General features: G+C 39.4%; 1 protein-coding gene across 1 annotated transcript in view; it reads left to right on the top strand.

Moving 5' to 3' along the window:
• Positions 1–19,021, top strand: part of THSD7B (thrombospondin type 1 domain containing 7B) — a gene marked incomplete at its 5' end in the record, with an annotated part of 794,653 nt that overhangs the window by 682,081 nt on the left and 93,551 nt on the right. Inside the window, 2 exons of the mRNA XM_081243155.1 lie at positions 9,585–9,718; positions 17,216–17,366. Coding sequence (XP_081099281.1) covers positions 9,585–9,718; positions 17,216–17,366 — 285 coding nt within the window. The remainder of the gene's footprint in view (positions 1–9,584; positions 9,719–17,215; positions 17,367–19,021) is intronic.

Genomic DNA, 19,021 nt, shown 5'->3' with positions numbered 1-19,021 from the left:
CCATGGTTTATTTTTATAGTTGCTTAAATGTCACAAATAAGAAATGTAAATCTGCCAAAGGAGAAATATAATGCTATGCAGTAAAAAAACTAAGGCATTTCTGCTTATTCACCATTATGGATAATCTACATTACCTCAGCACAGATTACTGAGCTTAACCATGGCCTTCTGGATGAGGGCTTTGTGGTTCTCCTCTTTTTTTTTTTTTTTTTTTTTTTGAAGTACGCGGGCCTCACTGTTGCGGCCTCTCCTGTTGCGGAGCACAGGCTCCGGATGCGCAGGCCCAGTAGCGATGGCTCACGGGCCCAGCTGCTCCGTGGCACGTGGGATCTTCCCGGACCGGGGCACGAACCCATGTCCCCTGCATCGGCAGACAGACTCTCGATCTTCCCGGACCGGGGCACGAACCCATGTCCCCTGCATCGGCAGGCAGACTCTCAACCACTGCGCCACCAGGGAAGCCCTGATTCTCCTCTTTTAAATACCCTCTGTAATGAGTGGCCCATGTGTGACATCCTTGAATGGGAAGGAAGCATGAGGAAGGGAAAGAAGTACATGCATGGCTTGAGGCCACATTTACTCAGTCTCAGTACCCAGCTCTCCCATCTCCCATCCCGCCACCCCCTGCCATGGGGGGAGGAAAATAAGACTATATGGATGGTAGAGACAGTTTAGCTGTGCCTGGGTGTTGGTCTTGATAATGAGGACCCTGTGCTTAAAAGGTCAGCAGTGATATTCAGACCAGAGGGAAGGGGTTAAGTATTATAGACCACTGGAAAATAAAAAGTAAAGAATCTGGAGGTTAGAACTTCTCAGGAAAATTTTATTTCAATATTCACTTTTAGAAAGAGGTCTGCTCTGTATAACATCTTATCAAACTATAAACAATGTAGGGCATAGCCTCCTTTTCAGTTTATTTATTCTCTTCTTTACATGTAAAGGCAGTGGTTCCCTGAGTGTCTGATACGAGGACCTTGTGCTCTTAGTTAGCCTGGGTTGAGAAAATTCCTAATGAGTGATTTCAAATTCAGCAGTTCCTTCAAATGAAATTAAAACTTTTAAATCACATTCCCTGCCTTCATTTGACAAGTGGTGGGACTAACATTTATGAGATTATATTATTCATTGAGACTACAGAAAAAGTTTGGAACGAGAATGCGTTCACGGGCCCCTTGCAACAATGCGACAGTTCTCCAGGTCTGCAAGCTTGGAAACCACTATTCTTAGGAGATAGGGAATGAAACTACCATGGTCATTATTTTAATAAACTTCCCATTGGCTTTAAAGTTCAACACTTTGTCAATAAATCTTGCAAATAAAACTCATTCAGCATTATTAAGTTCATTTTTAGATTTTTTTTAACATCAAAATTGAAAAGAAAATATATAATGCATGTTTAAAACCAATGGTGAGGGCTTCCTGGGTGGTGAAGTGGTTAAGAATCCGCCTGCCAATGCAGGGAACACGGGTTCGAGCCCTGGTCCAGGAAGATCCTGCATGCCGTGGAGCAAATAAGCCCATGCACCACAACTACTGAGCCTATGTGCCACAACTACTAAAGCCCATGTGCCTAGAGCCCGTGCTCTGCCACAAGAGAAGTCACCACAATGAGAAGCCCCTGCTCGCTGCAACGAAGGCCCAATGCAGCCAAAAGAATAAAATAAATAAATAAATAAATAAAACCAATGGTGAATCTTACATACCAGGGATGATGGTAAGCTCAGAGAATTCTCAGGAAGCTAAGGAGGTAGTGTGGGAAAACATCTGGGAAGAGGAGGTTAGCCAGGGCCTCAGACTTGAACGTCTGGGCTAAAACTGACAGTTACCCACACCCTATATTATGGATCACCAGACTCCAGATCTCCAGAAAATCCTGACTCCAAGTGCTGCCCTTCTGAGCAACTCATAGCACAAAATGACAGGCATAATGATTTTCCCACAGGTACCAATTTAAAACCATTCGTGGAATATTGTTTTAACCCATCATCTTCACACAAAGAGTTGCAACCATTCAAAAGACACAGGCCTAATCTTGCTTTAAATTTGCAAGTTTTCTGAGACATTTTTTGGATTTTTGAAATTGTGAAAAGAGATTCCATACCTAAAGACTAAGAATGAATTGCTTAGGTAATATTATTTTCTACATAAAGTAATATGCATCATTTACTGTATAGACATCTTTGAATATTCAGCTCTTGGTTCTCCTTTTTTCAGGAATTTATAAATGTTAGCATTATCTTCATCATTGAAAAGATATTGACTGGCTCTTGAAGCATGGGGATGTGCTTGTACAAGCTAAACAGGCAGAGCCTGTGAACTCTTGGTATCACCAGGGTTGGATTCTCAAATAATCTCAGTTTAAGCACCAGCTTCGTCATTTATAAGCCATAAATGACTAACTTAGCTTCTTCAAATTTCAGTCATTTTTACCTATAAATAGGGATCACACCAACATTTTCTAACTCAAATGATTGTGATGATCAAGACCTAAGACATGGAGTGTCTTGTATAAGCCATAAAGATCCACAGAGTGTTATTGTGTAACCACTGATGACCAAGGACTAGTGATGGATGGGCTCATTGTAAAGCATGCGGCTGCAGTTGAATTAGGACTGAACATTTTAACACTGAATGTACACACTACATTGTACACAAACAAATTATAAATGCATGATGAACAAAAATGGAACCAAAAGATTATTTGTGTAAATGTGATAATTTCTGGCCAGTCAGACAAGTCGTAATGGAGGAGGGCATAACTTCACGGCTGATTGAATAAGAAAAGGGACAGAATTTGGTAAGTTGAAGGAAGGTGTAGCCTAGAGGACCCTTCTGGAAGGAAAGCGTAAGCTCTGGAGGAAGAAAGAAAGTATAGACCAGCAGAAAAGGACTAGCAGGGAAGTTCTTTGAATTAAGGGATGAGAATCGTAGACCTAATCAGAGGCAAATTTGTGCACTTTTGGCTGAGAACTCACAACCTTTTGTGGGAGAAGGAAGCCCGTAGTGCTTTACCGATCTTACCACTCCTAGAGACCATTTCCTCTCACATTCCAATGGGACAGACCCTGGCTGTGACTTGCAGGAATCTCTAGTCCCAATTGGACCTTTTTTTTTTTTTTTTTTTTTTTTTTTTTTTTGCTGTACGCGGGCCTCTCACTGTTGTGGCCTCTCCAAATGCGGAGCACAGGCTCCGGACACGCAGGCTCAGCGGCCATGGCTCAAGGGCCCAGCCGCTCCGCGGCATGTGGGATCCTCCCGGACTGGGGCACAAACCCACATCCCCTGCATCGGCAGGCGGACTCTCAACCACTGCGCCACCAGGGAAGCCACCAATTGGACCTTTGAACTCATGTTCAAGTTCCAAGTAGCACAGTGCCCAGCATGGAGGTCTCAAGCCTGAAGTTTCCTACCTGGGTCTTGACTGGCAGCTTCACTGGAGCAAAAATTTATTCTGTAGAGAATTGGGGGCCATGACTTTTCCTTTCTTTCTTTCTTTTTTTTTTAATTTTGGTTGTTGGATTATTTGCTTTATTTGAGCCCTTGAACCCTAAGACTCTGATGTACAATAATGATACCTGCTGAACCCTAATGAGACCCTGCTTCCAAGTTTATACCAGTCCATAGGTGGAGAGTAATTTCAGAAAACAGTCCTTAATTAAGTTGATCAGTTACAGTGAGCAAAGGCTTATTTAATAAATATTAAAAGACTGACTAAATGAATGAGTTTATGATATGACTCTGGAACTACAGAATTATAAAAACACAGTTCCCTCCTTTATCAAAAATAAGGTGACCATATGTGTGTGGGTTTATCTCTGGGCTTTCTATCCTGTTCCACTGATCTATATTTCTGTCTTTGTGCCAGTACCATACTGTCTTGATTACTGGAGCTTTGTAGTATAATCTGAAGTCAGGGAGCCTGATTCCTCCAGCTCTGTTTTTCTTTCTCAAGATTGCTTTGGCTATTTGGGGTCTTTTGTGTTTCCATACAAATTGTGAAATTTTTTGTTCTAGTTCTGTGAAGAATGCCATTGGTAGTTTGATAGGGATTGCATTGAATCTGTAGATTGCTTTGGGTAGTACAGTCATTTTCACAATGTTGTTTCTTCCAATCCAAGAACGTGGTATATCTCTCCATCTGTTTGTATTATCTTTAATTTCTTTCATCAGTGTCTTATAGTTTTCTGCATACAGGTCTTTTATCTCCTTAGGTAGATTTATTCCTAGGTATTTTATTGTTTTTGTTGCAATGGTAAATGGGAGTGTTTCCTTAATTTCTCTTGGAAGGTGTGGAAACCTAAGTTGATGTTATAAAATTTTATTTCCTTGGGTCTGTAGCAATACACCCCTGCCCCCATCTGGAGTCATAGGGATGTCTTACTGGTCCAGCTGCCCACTCTCTCTAATATACATTGATCAGGATTGCACACATGTACTGCAATCCATTGGTAGTGGCTACCTGGCCTTCAGTGTAGGAAAAAATGCTGAAAAAGAACACTATACGTGACTAGTAATGTCTGCCATGGGCACAGGCATGAAGAATGAAATTAGAACACTCCCTAACACCATACACAAAAATAAACTCAAAATGGATTAAAGAACTAAATGTAAAGCCAGACATTATAGAACTCTTAGAGGAAAACATAGGCAGAACACTCTGTGACATAAATCACAGCAAGATCCTTTTTGACCCACCTCTTAGAGAAATGAAAATAAAAACAAAAATAAACAATTGGGACCTAATGAAACTTAAAAGCTTTTGCACAGCAAAGGAAAACATAAACAAGACAAAAAAGACAACCCTCAGAATGGGAGAGAATATTTGCAAATGAAGAAACTGACAAAGGATTAATCTCCAAAATTTACAAGCAGCTCATGCAGCTCAATATCAAAAAAAAAACAAATAAACAACCCAATGCAAAAATGGGCAGAAGACCTAAATAGACATTTCTCCAAAGAAGATATACAGATTGCCAACAAACACATGAAAGAATGCTCAACATCACTAATCATTAGAGAAATGCAAATCAAAACTACAATGAGGTATCACCTCACACCGGTCAGAATGTCCATCATCACAAAATCTTCAAACAGTAAACACTAGAGAGGGTGTAGAGAAAAGGGAACCCTCTTGCACTGTTGGTGGGAATGTAAATTGATACAGCCACTATGGAGAACAGTATGGAGGTTCCTTAAAAAACGAAAAAGAGAACTACCATACAACCCAGCAATCCCACTACTGGGCATATGCCCTGAGAAAACCATAATTCAAAAAGAGTCATGTACCACAATGCTCATTGCAGCTCTATTTACAATAGCCAGGACATGGAAACAACCTAAGTGTCCATCGACAGATGAATGGATAAAGAAGATGTGGCACATATATACAATGGAATATTACTCAGCCATAAAAAGAAACAAAATTGAGTTATTTGTGGTGAGGTGGATGGACCTAGAGTCTGTCATACAGAGTGAAGTAAGTCAGAAAGAGAAAAACAAATACTATATGCTAACACATATATGTGGAATCTAAAAAAAAATGGTTCTGAAGAACCTAGGAACAAGACAGGAATAAAGACGCAGATATAAAGAATGGACCTGAGGACACAGGGAGGGGGAAAGGTAAGCTGGGACGAAGTGAGAGAGTGGCATGGACTTATATATACTACCAAGTGTAAAATAGATAAATACATAGCTAGTGGGAAGCAGCCGCATAGCACAGGGAGATGAGCTCAGTGCTTTGTGACCACCTAGACAGGTGGGAAGGAGACGCAAGAGGGAGGAGATATGGGGATATATGTATATGTATAGCTGATTCACTTTGTTATAAAGCAGAAACTAACACAGCATTGTAAAGCAATTTTACTCCAATAAAGATGTTAAAAAAAAAACCCAAAACCACAATATCCCAATAAAGAAGTATTAGATAGGACTCATTACCAGGAGAATGAAATGTTACTTCTCTCAGAGGATTTAGATTTTTCAGTGGCATTTCTTAGCATTGGTGGCCCTGTTAAACCCTGTTATTTTCTTCCTAATTTGTGCCATTTAGAAATGATTTTCATTTAACTTTCCCATGGCTCATTTTTCTCCTTCAGAACATTTCTGCATGATTCCCTGATAAAGTCCATGCTTTAACACATTTCCATTATGGAAGTATAATAAGCACCAACCAAATACCAATATGAAATAGCCGGAACATAGAGGACTGACATGAGAAGAAATTGGGCATCTGGATAGTAAATTTTTATTCTTGACGGCCTGCTGCCTTTTTGCCTCTTGTGGGTGTTTTTGATCCTCTAGGTAAGATTCCTTGCCTGATGAACAAGGTCTCTAAACAAACAACTCTCACAATTCTTTAGGGACAGCCTTTCTTTCCCATAACAAAAATCGTCAGGCAGCACCTTTTGCTAATGTAATGATGGCTATTCTTCACCAAAGCCCCATAATGGAAAGGGAAGGGTTTCATTTTTGTTCCCTCTTATTGTCCTTTGAGCTTTGTAAAACACCCCTTATACATTCCATTTATGAGCCTGTGTTCTCTAGAAAATTAAGTGAGGGTCATTTAGCAATCTGTGCCCCTTCAAAAATTTGTTTCAATTCAACAAATACTGATTGGGCATCACCCCCTCCTCCGAATGTTTTACAAAATGCAGACATCGTAGAAGCATAGTCCTTGCCTTCCTAAGACTCACAAGTTTTGTTCAGGTAGTCATATAAACAAACACTGAGAGTCCGGGTCTGACTTTGGTTAAAACCAGAAGCGTATTTATGAGTAGAGGGTTCAAATTGTGTTTCTCTTGGCATATTCTTTAAGTATCATTTACAGTACAAAGGAGACATTAAGACTAAAGTTAGCAAAAAAGCTCAAGTAGATGAGAGAATAGGAGACACATAGAGAGGAGTCAAGGTGATGACTTCATTGAATGTGTTTCCTCCCCAAGCTCCACACAATGTGGCCCTAATGGCCACCACTGGCCCAGCCTTGCACATGGCACCTGACATTATCATCTGGCTACAAATCTGCTTAAAACTGAAAGTCTCACTGAGTACCAAAGACATGCCAACTGGAGTCCTGGGAAAGGCCTTGTGGAAGTGGTGGGAATCCCTTGGACTTTGAATGAAGGTAGGGATTTGTCAGCCAGAAGTGACAGTATAAGCGATATTAAAATGGCCGACAGGGCTTCCCTGGTGGCGCAGTGGTTGAGAGCCCGCCTGCCGATGCAGGGGCCGCGGGTTCGTGCCCCGGTCCGGGAAGATCCCACATGCCGCGGAGCGGCTGGGCCCGTGAGCCATGGCCGCTGAGCCTGCGCGTCCGGAGCCTGTGCTCCGCAGCGGGAGATGCCACAACAGTGAGAGGCCCGCGTACCGCAAAAAAAAAAAAAAAAAAAAAAAAAAAATGGCCGACACATTGGGGAAAAAATCAGGTAAATCCATGTGGTGGAGAATCTTCTTCAAGAGGTCCCGTTTTAACACCATTATTCAAGAAGGTGGGTCAACATCTCCCTACACAGACCTGCCCCCTGCCTTCCAATAGCTTGGAGATGAGGTTAGTGACTCCGCTACAGATGTAGATCACTGGAGCATAGAGAATAAAAACAGTAAACCAATACATGACCAGGTGTTCAAGTGTGTATATCAAAGGTACATGCAACTAAACAGTTTTTCATTTTCCATCTGACCTTGGGGCTTTATACGGGAGGGAGGGGGAAAGTGTAAGCTCTGCTTAGTATTTTGAGAGCTTTAGAAAAATAGGTCCATCTCGGAGTCTATCCTATCCACTTGCTCTCAGATTCATGCATGAGCTGTGGGAAAAATTACCTTTTTAATTAATTTCTTCATCTCCCCCATTTGTGCAAAGTGCCTTAGCAGACTTTCTTATATCTCATAGGAAAGCCAAAAAGCTTTCTTTAAATTGTCTGATACATATTGAAGAGTTTATAGAACAAACCTGTACATTCAGTGACAGCTTAATTTCCATGGTGAAGCTGGGTCAGCTAAACCCTCAACTGTCATCAGCTTAGTTCCCTGGTGTCTCTTAGATTTGGGTCGCGTCTTTTCATTTTTATAGATTTTTTTTCTCTTACCTCTATGAGTTTTAGGGGGCAGACTTTTTTCCTTTCCAAGTTGTTACTTCCTTATTCTAATGTAGGCACTGCTTCTGACCCTTTCATTCCATTCTTGTCAGCATTCACAGCATGAAATGTGATTCTCTTATTACTTAATTCCTTCCTTTCCTCACACCCATTTCCACTTCTATTTTCCCATCTTCTTTCATTTTGCCCTCACATATTTTTCACTTTGCAGTTTCCCTTATTGTTGTACTCTCTGCATGAGAGAGCCAAATCGAACCCCACAGTTAAAAATAGTTTCTGACATTATTTGTGATTCCTAAGATGTAGTCTCGCCAATAACCTTTTCTCATCTGATTTCCATCTCACATGCTGACAGTGCTCCAGCCTTTTTTTCTGGTTATCCCATTACATAGTGCTTTCCCTTGCATTTAGTGGAAACTTGCAAGTAATGGTTCTGTTTGGATAGCACAGCCTAGTCATCATTTACAATTTTATGGAATTGGAAAGGCAAGGGGAGGAAAGGCATGGGGCTTAAGTTCTTGTTTAAAACGAAAAGCACTAATTAACTATTTTGGTAATAGGTTGAATCACTACTCATCAGCATGCTACACTAGAGCCATCTTTGTGATCTAGAGTAACATATCATATGACAAAACAATTTTTTTTCTTACCAAGGGAGAAAGCTGTGCTCACTATGGAGGAGTAATGCCTTTTAAATTCAGTCTTGAAGAGGCAAACTCAATTGACCACCCAATGGTATAAAATTTCAGGAGAAAATCATCACAAATAAATGCATAGGAAGTAACCTAAGAATTCATTGACTGTATTTATTGTTTCTACTATAAGTCTATATATATTCACAGTCAGTAATCATGCACAGCCTCTAACATGTGTGTGTTTGTCTTGCGTGTGTGTGTGTCTGTGTGTTTTAGCTATGCTCTGAAAACATCCTACACATTGCTAAATTCATATAAGCCACAATGCCCAGAAGGCTAAATGATTGCCTATTAGCATTGATCATTTGAGGACATAAAAATAAATTTCTGGCACAAATAATACCACTTTCCTTTTGCATTCTAAGAACCTTATATTCAAGAGTAAATTTGCCTTACCTCTATTTGTGTCAATTGACATTGTAAAGTACATCTGAGAATACAGTCTACCATATAATTGAGAGCTGGACCATCATAATAGATGCTGTGTGAGCTCTTTGAGGAAATGAAAAGGTAATGGAATTCTGGTTCTTGGCAGTAGGTAACGACTGTCCTTTGTTCTCTTCTGCAAAGGCATGCCATCATATTCTAGTTGATTTCCCCTGTATGTTTCTTTAGGTAAGTCAGTAATTTCAGAGAAGCCAAATATATCTTGCTTTTGAGGAACGCAATTTGGCTATTGGGGCCAGAGTATAGTTCTTGGGTTCTGTTCAGCCGACTTTACTAAAAGATAGGCTATTTTTCCATAACTTGGATAGTGCCACATAATTTTCTTTTCCTTTCCTGTTCTTGACAGGTACATGAGGCAGTCCCGTGTTACAGTGAGTGCAATCAGTATTCCTGGGTTGTAGAACACTGGTCTCCATGCAAAATCCACAATGAGCTGAGGTCCCTGCGCTGTGGAGGAGGAATGCAATCTAGGAAAATCAGGTGTGTAGAAATGGAGACACTGGGGAAATGTGGCAGTGGAATTTATATATTTTTATACAAACAACAGTGTTGCTTATCCAAGTACACTCTGATTTTCACACAATATCCTCTGGCTTTTGGTCATCTTTAAGCATCCCTGGAAGTATATGTGCCTTGAGCTTCCATGTATATTGTGGGATTACATCTGCATTGCAGCCACAATCCTTAACATTTCCTGCAAATGATATCAGTGGAAAAACCAACTGCATGGAGCACGCCCGCATCCCTGCCGTGATACATGGCCATCACTGCTAACAAATTAGGTGATTCTGACTGTGATGCCATGTCTCTCTTTTGCTCTGTGTTAGTAAAATTGATGGGCATTATCTTAATTTTGGATGTCAGTACATTGAAAGGTCAATTTAAGGCCTTTAATAATTTCCACTATTAGCCTTGGAAACTAATATGAGAATACCTATGAACAGTAATGATATATTTTAATATAAAAAGAACACAGCTCTGAAAGAATTTAGTGAATGCTCAGTTATTTACTGAGGGAGTTTGTTTAACATTTTTGTTTGGTAAATATAGCAGTGGTGCAAAGGAAACAGCTGGCCTGAGTTCATCGAAAAAGTCTATTTAGAAATGATTTGGGAAGAAAGAAGGATAATTTTATTACCAACTGAGGAAAATGGCAATAAATGTTAGAGAATGAATAAGCAAAAGCCAAAATATTAATCGTAAACAATGATTTAGTATGTAAAATCAAGAAGAAAACCCAGTGTGGTCAACTATTCAGTTGCATAAGCATAGTGTATCATTTTGCTAGATTTAGGAAGTTCTGTTTCAAGTGGACACACGGTGCCCAAAGCAGGTAACTCCCTATCAAGTTATCTATGAAGTCAGTTGCCAAGGCAGAGCTTACTTCTATGTGTTTATTGTTATTCAACACCAGTGAACTTACTTGATTCAGTAATTCAATACCCACCAATTCTGAGTCTTAACCTAGTCCCAATGTTGCAAAATCACTGGTAAGCATGTTGGAATAAATAGCTGCTAGCACAATTGTAGAGGTGCTCCTGATCACCAACCCAGGCAAAGGGCTAATAGACAAATCGTCTTTCCTTCCCTTTGTTCACTGCCTGTTCCCCTGGGGGCTAGTTGCTCAGGCTGCCAAACTTGGGCATCTACCTCTTTTTCTTCAAAATCTGTGTCTTTTTTTTTTTTTTGACATCTTTGTTGTAATATAATTATGTTACAGTGGTGTGTTAGTTTCCGCTATAACAAAGTGAATCAGTTATACATATACATATGTTCCCATATCTCTTCCCTCTTGCGTCTCCCTCCCTCCCACCCTCCCTATCCCACCCCTCTAGGTGGTCACAAACCACCGAGCTGACCTCCCTGTTCTATGCGGCTGCTTCCCACTAGCTATTTTACGTTTGGTAGTGTATATATGTCCATGCCACTCTCCCACTTTGTCCCAGCTTACCCTTCCCCCTCCCCATATCCTCAAGTCCATTCTCTAGTAGGTCTGTGTCTTTATTCCCATCTTACCCCTAGGTTCTTCATGACATTTTTTTTTTCCTTAGATTCCATATACATGTGTTAGCATATGGTAAATCTGTGTCTCTTACGTCCTATTTTCTCATGGCTTTGAGAAATGATTGACCAGGCTAGCTTATCAAGTAATATGTGTAAATGAGCTGTGGCACTTCTCACTCTCATCCCAGCCAGGCCTCTTAGCAGTATTAAAGCAAAGTCTCAGGAGAGAAAGGAAAGCTTTAAGAGAATAAATTGCTAGTGGCAGAATTGTGGCAGGTTGATTGAGGAAAAACACACTTGAACAAGAGGGCCTTTAAGCCATACCTCTCAGCTCAAATGGATGAAGCCTTATATAATAAAAATAACACAACTACTAGATATGTGTTATGGGCTGAATTGTATCCCCCCCCTCCCCGACCCAAATCTATGTATTGAAGTCCTAACCCGCAGTACCTCAAAATGTGGCTGTATTTGGAGACAGGGTCTTTAAAGATGTAATTAATGTTAAATGAGATCACTGGGGCAGGCTCTAATCCAATCTGACTGATGTCCTTATAAGAAGAGGAGATTAGGACATAGACACACACAGAGGAAAAAACCATGTGAAAATACAGGTAGAAGGTGGCTATCTACAAGTCAAAGGAGAGAGCCCTCAGAAGAAACCAACCCTGCCAACACATTGATCTCAGACTTTCAGCCTCAAGCCTTACATGCATGTTGTTTAAGCCACTCAGTCTGTGATATTTTGTTATGGCAGCCCTAGCTAACTAATGCAAACTCTCTGTGTTACACACTTTATATATATCTGAAGCAGGTTTTCCAGACATCTTGCATTCCAAACCATTTTTGGCCTTAATAAAATGGTGTTATAATGAATGAAACAGTTTATCCGTTTATCTTTCGTGAAACCTCCAAACTAGAGGACATCTTCATGGTTCATACATGACAGCAATCATTTATGAATTCAAAAAGTATTTATGAATATTTGCCTTCTATGTATCAGGCACTGGGGATACAAAAGTGAACAAAACAAGTTACTGTCCTCAAAGAACTTAGAGCAGCAGAGAAAAAATAAATGCATAAAATACTATATAATGGAATGTCTTTGCTATGAAATGCCAAGAAGAAAAGTAAAATTGGATTGGTGTGATGGAGCCTTCTGTTTTGGAGAGGCTGGTCAGCAAAATATTTAAGCAGAGACCTGAAAAATGTGAGAGACTTGAATGAATGTAAAGATCTATATTAAGAGAATTCCAAGGGGAAGGAGTTCCAAAGCAGGAAACTTCTTGGCTTGTTATAACAAGATAGATTACACCACGTCCCATATGGCTGGTGCCAGTACTCAAATTGTATAGTCTTCTAAAATAAGGTTAAAGTATATTTTTCTAACAGCATCATGAAGCTATGGGAGGTTTGTGACAGAGTGAATGACATGCTCTTATTTACGTTTGAAAAGGACCTTGCTAGATGGAGTATGGAGAAGGAATTTTGGGGTATGTAAGCAGCAGCAGGGATGAAGGTTTGAATGACATCCCAGAATTCCAGGTGAGAGAGACTGATGGTTAGACAGGTTTTGTACAAGTGAAGGTGGTGAGGTGGTCACATTTGGACTGTATCTGGAAGGTACAGATGAAAGGATTTGCTTATAAAGTGATTGTAGAATGTAGAAGAAAGAGAAGTATCACAGATGATTGCTAGGGTTTAGGGCCTGAGCAATCATGAGAATGGTGGTGCCATTTGTTGAGATGAGAAATATTAGAAGCAAATTTGAGAGAGAAAATCAAAAGCTAGCTTTTGAACACAATAAATTTGAGATATTAGCTTTCCAACTGAGAAGGCTTGGAGTGACAGATTGGAGTTCAGAGAGTAATGGCGGTATAAATTAGGCATCAGCTATAAATCTGATATATATTGATAAGAAAGAAAGAAATTTCACCCTGGGGAACACAGATATTCATAGATTAGAGCAAAGGGAAAGATCTTACAAATGAGACTGGGAAAGAGCCAGTCAACTAGAAGGAAAACCAAGAAAATGGGAAGATGAGAGTTTTTCAAAAAAGAAAGAGTAATCAGTTGTTTCAAATGGTTCTGAGAGGTTTACTAAGATAAGAATTGGCTATTGAGTTTGGCGAAGGGGACTCTGTTGATGATCTTGATATGAGTTTTCTCTGGAATGATAGTAAAAGTGTGATTAAAGTAAGTCCAAGAGGTGATAATGGAGGAAGAGGAGAGAGGGTGTGGAGATAGAAAATATACACATGCTTTAAAGCAGTTTTGTAATGAGCCTGAGTGCAAATGAAGGTGATGATCAAAGGGAGATATGGCAAGGAAATTGATGATGCAGGATATGTAACTACAGGGGCATTTTCATTTGGGAACACCTTCAATTTCAGTCTTTTAAGTCTTTACTCTTCTGCTTGTCAGGACCCCTAGAAGACTCTCTTCTTAAATCACATGTGAAATAGATAATCCTAGCAATCAGTATTTGGGAAACCCAATGAAAAAAGGCTGATGTGGTAGACAGAATGATGGCTCCCAAAGATATCCACATTCTAACCCCTGAAATCTGTGAATATGTTACCTTAAATAGCAAAAGATTCTTCACAGATGTGATTAAGTTAAAGATCTTGAGATGGAAAGATTAGATTGTCCTGGATCCTCTGGATGGGAACATTTTATTCACCAGTGTCCTTAAAAGTGGATGAGGAGATGGGAAAGGAAAAACAGAAAATGTGACTAAAGAAGCAAGACCCAGAGAGATACAAGGCTGCTGACTTTGAAAACAGAGAAAGGGGCCATGGCCCCAAGGCATGTGGGTGGCTTCCAGAACATGAAAGAGGTAAGGAGACGATTCTCCTCTAGAGCCTCCAGAAAGGAATGCAGCTCTGCCAGAGCACTGACATTAGCCTAGTGAGTTCCACGTTGGATTCCTATACTACAAAACTGAAAAATAATAAATGTGCATTGTTTAAGTCACTAAGGTAGTAGTCATTTTTTTCAATATGTTAACTTCTCCTTAAACCCTGTTTTCAATATGATGTTCCCATCCTTAATTGGGCCATGTGTTCTCTAATCCAAAGACCTGTTTTGTGAACCTCTCCAGATAATAAACCTTCAATTACCTGCAGGGGCAGGGCTGGGGCCATCACCTAGCTCTGGGAATTGGGGAATTGGGATTTGAGAGCTTAGGTACTTCTTAAACACACTTTCAATAAATCCTCCAGTTTTTCTACCTCACCTTCATTCACATTTCCAAAGGTGAATTCCTGAATTTTCCATGTGTTCTGATGTGTAAATGGAGTTACTTTCCTTCTTTTCCTTTGAAGGCTTAGTAATCAGCTTTCTTGGTGTACTACGTCAGTTACCACTAGCCCATCTGTTTTCCGTTGTTGCCTTTGTCCTCTCCCATGTTCTTTGTCCTTGTACGATACTGCCTTACCCTCCCTCCTTTGTTTTGTTTTGTTAGTCTTTTTGTAATAAATTCCTTTACTATTGTCTTTGTGGCTTATTGGGAGTGAACAAAGACTAATGCATATGTTCAACTGGACAGCATTGTCCAGAAGTATTACTTCTTCTTTTTCAGTGAAATCATAAAAGAACATCAGTTGAGAGTGTGCAGGCAAGAAGGCAAGCAATTTTCAGCTTTTAAGTTTGCCCAGGGAAAGACATTAAAGCCATTTCATGGTCCCTCCTTCCACTATTGACTATTACCACAAAAGAAATTCAAGTCCATAGATGACTCTGTACTTTGCCTCCCTATATTAGAAGGCATGACATTTTCTCTCCTTTTACCATTCTCTGTTAACCTGCTTTATACAATATCTAAAATTTTATTACTTAGCACCTCATAAAGTTTATTTTATTTTGCACCAGCTGATATACTACTTTGCAGTTTTCCTGAATCAAAAAAAAAATGTTTGTATAAAAGAAACTCTGAATGTATAGGATAATTCATTCCAGCATAGCATGATTTGGGGAGCACCAAAAGCTCTCCAGTGCAGCCCTCTTAAAATGCTTATTCCTTGGCTGTGGCTTTGTGTCGGAAATTACCAGATCAGTAAATGGCACCATTTAGCTCATCATCATTGTCATTTTCACCTTTACTTTGATCATTATCACTGGAAGAAGAAGGGATCTTGTCCCTATTTGTTTGTTTTCAGTTCTGTACCCCAGCACCCAAGTAAGGGCATGGTGCAGAGTAAGCCGCTCAAAATATTTATGAAATGAATCATTATTAATAAATATCTTTGTATCCCAACACCTAGCAAAAGAGGCTTATATATAGCAAGTCTTTATTAAACTTTTTTTTTTTTTTTTTTTTTTTTTTTGGCCATATGCGGGCCTCTCACTGTTGTGGTCTCTCCCGTTGCAGAGCATAGGCTCCGGACGCTCAGGCTCAGCGGCCATGGCTCACGGGCCCAGTCGCTCTGCGGCATGTGGGATCTTCCCAGACCGGGGCACGAACCCGTGTCCCCTGCATCGGCAGGCGGACTCTCAACCACTGCGCCACCAGGGAAGCCCTTTATTAAACATTTTTGAGAAAATAATTTAAATATGAACTTCTAATTGGGATATAATATAAATGCAGAGAAATGCCCACAGCATAGGGTGCAGCTCCATGAATTTTCACAATATAAACTCACCTGTGTAACCAACCCAGAGGCCAAGACACAAAGTATTACCAGGACTACCTAAGCCCCTATGTATCAACCAGTCCACCAAGCATAACTGCTATTCTGTCTTCTGACACCATAGATGAGTACTGCCTATTTCTTAACTTTCTATGAATGGAACCATGCAGACTATACTCTTTTGTGTCCAGCTTCTTTTGTTCAACATTATGGTTGTGAGCTCCATTCATGCTCTTTCATGCAACAGTAGTTTATGAATTCTCATTACTTTATAGCATTTAATTCAATGAGTTTATCACAATATATTTCTCTATTTTATTGTGGCTGAATAAATATTGTAGATATTTTACTGTTGATTCTAGTTTGGTTGATTATAAATAGTGGTGCTATGAACATTTTCAGGCAGGTTTTTTTTGGGGGGGATGGTCCACATTTGTACACATTTCTCTTGTGTATATAAATAGAAGTGAAATTGTTGAGTTACATAGTATATATATGTTTAGTTTTAGCAGATACTGCCAACTAGTTTGCCAAAGCATTTATGCTCCAGCCAGCAGAGTGAGAAGAGCTACAATTGCTCCACATTCTTGCCAGCCCTTGATATTTTCCAGGTTTTTGATTTAAGCCATTCTGGTGGGTATATAGTAGTATAACACTTTGGTTTTAATTTGATTAAATCAATAGCATGATTATTTATCTCATCTTAATCAGCACTTATCTCAGAGCAATTATAATATGTGCATCTATATAGCATGTGCTCAATTGCTGCATGAAAATGCTTGCTAATTGCCCTTTGGTTTATGATACGAAAATTCCTTACTGAAATGCAGAAAATACCTGAAAGAAAAATATGTTCAATTATTTTTTGCATTGCTTTGCTATGACCTTAATTGTACTAAACAAAAACTAAGGAAGCTTAGATGCTCTGAAAGAGAAGTCTAGGAAAGGTCTAAGAGAGTCACGGGAACTGTGAAAGGTCCATCAAAGTGATGGATTTATTCAGAGGAGAGTCTTCAAGATTTGTTACAATTAAAAAAAATAATTCTCTCTGTACTGGGACCTGAGTAAATATATTGTAGATAGTTCTATTTAGATGGAGAGTTCTTCAAAGATGACAATTGTCCCTTGTCTTCTGCTTTGCCAAATAAAGGGTTCTGCCCTGAGTTATCACTCAATAAAGCTGGACTGGCTGAGAAAGGATTTTTTTTCCTGGTTTCTCTGCTGGTCTTATTTTATGTTTAACTATCTCTGAGGGGTAAGTAATTATGATACATCACAGCTATTTTAAATTTACTCCCCACTGTTTTAAGCGATCAAGCTATCTTGTGATCTTGATTTGCAGATGCGTAAATGCTGCCGATGGTGAAGGGGGAGCAGTGGATAACAGCCTTTGCAACCAGGATGAAATTCCCTCAGAAACCCAGTCTTGCTCTCTTCTGTGTCCCAGTGAATGTGTCATGTCTGAGTGGGGACCTTGGAGCAAATGCCCACAGGTAATTTCTTTTCCCTTGTCAATTGCCTAATCCTCCAGGGCTGCCATCACTTTTGTTCTCTGCACTTTCACAGTGCTGCTCTCCAAAGCATTCTTCTCATAACATGGGAAAATAATTTTGCCTAAGAAAGAAAAAAAAATTTCAGCAAGTGAAACTGAGCAATTTAAAATGCCAGTGCTTCTTTTAAGGCCTTTATCCTGGGAACACGAACAAGGAAAATGAGCCTGTAATGATCACACTAGGATTCGAATGCACGCCCATTGTTAAAGGGGCTTCTTTGGTACCAAAATGATCCTCATTATAATCTGTTGGTTCTAATCCATTTTTACCCTTGCAGAATCAATATATCTTAGTAGCCTAACTCCACTGTGTGATTTAGCTTCTGTTAGCGATGATCTGTTTTTGCCTTGTGCTGTTTTCCCAAAATGAGGTGTTCTTTTGCCATGTTCTTCTTCCAAAGCTGACCAAAAAAAAACACTTTTTTTAAAGTCTAAAGCACTTGCCTTTTTCCTCTTTTTTTTTTCAAAAAAAAATGGAAGCATAACAGGAGTATGGCAAAATATTCTTCAAGTAGCGTGGTTCAACTTAATAATCTCAGAAGATAACGTTGGATATTTTAGACTTAACCTTTCTGCCTAAAAAGCTAAAAAAGAAAATGAGGATGAGGAACATATTATATGGCTCCAAATGTTGGGAAGGAAAGAATTAGGATATTTTGATTTCAGTGGTGATACTCACAATTTATGGGAAGATTGTGGAAAATCTTTGTATGAAAATGGAAAATATTTTTTTTAATTTTATTGAAGTGTAGTTGATTTACAATGCTGTGTTAATTTCTTCTGTACAGAAAAGTGACTCAGTTACACATATATATATTTTTTTCATATTCTTTTCCATTATGGTTTGTCACGGGATATTGAATATATTTCCCTATGCTATACGGTAGAACCTTGTGATTTATGCATCCTATATGTAACAGTTTGCCTTTGCTAATCCCAAACTCCCAATCAATCCCTCCCCGTCCCCCTCCCCCTTGGCAACTACAGGTCTATTCTCTATGTTTCACAGATATGTTGATTTGTATCATATTTTAGATTCCACATATAAGTGACCATATCGTATTTGTCTTTCTCTTTCTGACTTACTTTGCTTAGTATGATCATCTCTAGGTCCATCCATGTTGCTACAAATGGCATTATTTCATTCTTTTTGATGGCTGAGTAATATTCTATTGTATATATATATACCATATCTTCTTTATCCATTCTTCTGTTGATGGACATGTAGATTGTTTCCATGTCTTGGCTATTGTAAATAGTGCTGCTATGAACATAGGGGTGCATGTATCTTTTCAAATTATAGTTTTATCTGGGTATATGCCCAGGAATGGGATTTTTGGATCATATGGCAACTCTGTATTTTTAGTTTTTTGAGGAACCTCCATACTGTTTTCCACAGTAGCTGCACCAATTTACATTCCCACCAACAGTGTAGGTGAGTTCCCTTTCCTCCACACCCTCTCCAGCATTTGTTATTTGTAGACTTTTTAATGCTGGCCATTCTGACTGGTGTGAGGTGGTAACTCATTGTAGTTTTGATGTTCATTTCTGTATTAATTAGTGGTGTTGAGCATCTTTTCATGTGCCTATTTGCCA

This window comes from Mesoplodon bidens, assembly GCF_964165515.1.
Source record: "Mesoplodon bidens genome assembly, chromosome: 8".
In the NCBI taxonomy this organism is placed as follows: domain Eukaryota; kingdom Metazoa; phylum Chordata; class Mammalia; order Artiodactyla; family Ziphiidae; genus Mesoplodon; species Mesoplodon bidens.
This window is presented reverse-complemented; position numbering and strand designations above follow the sequence as displayed.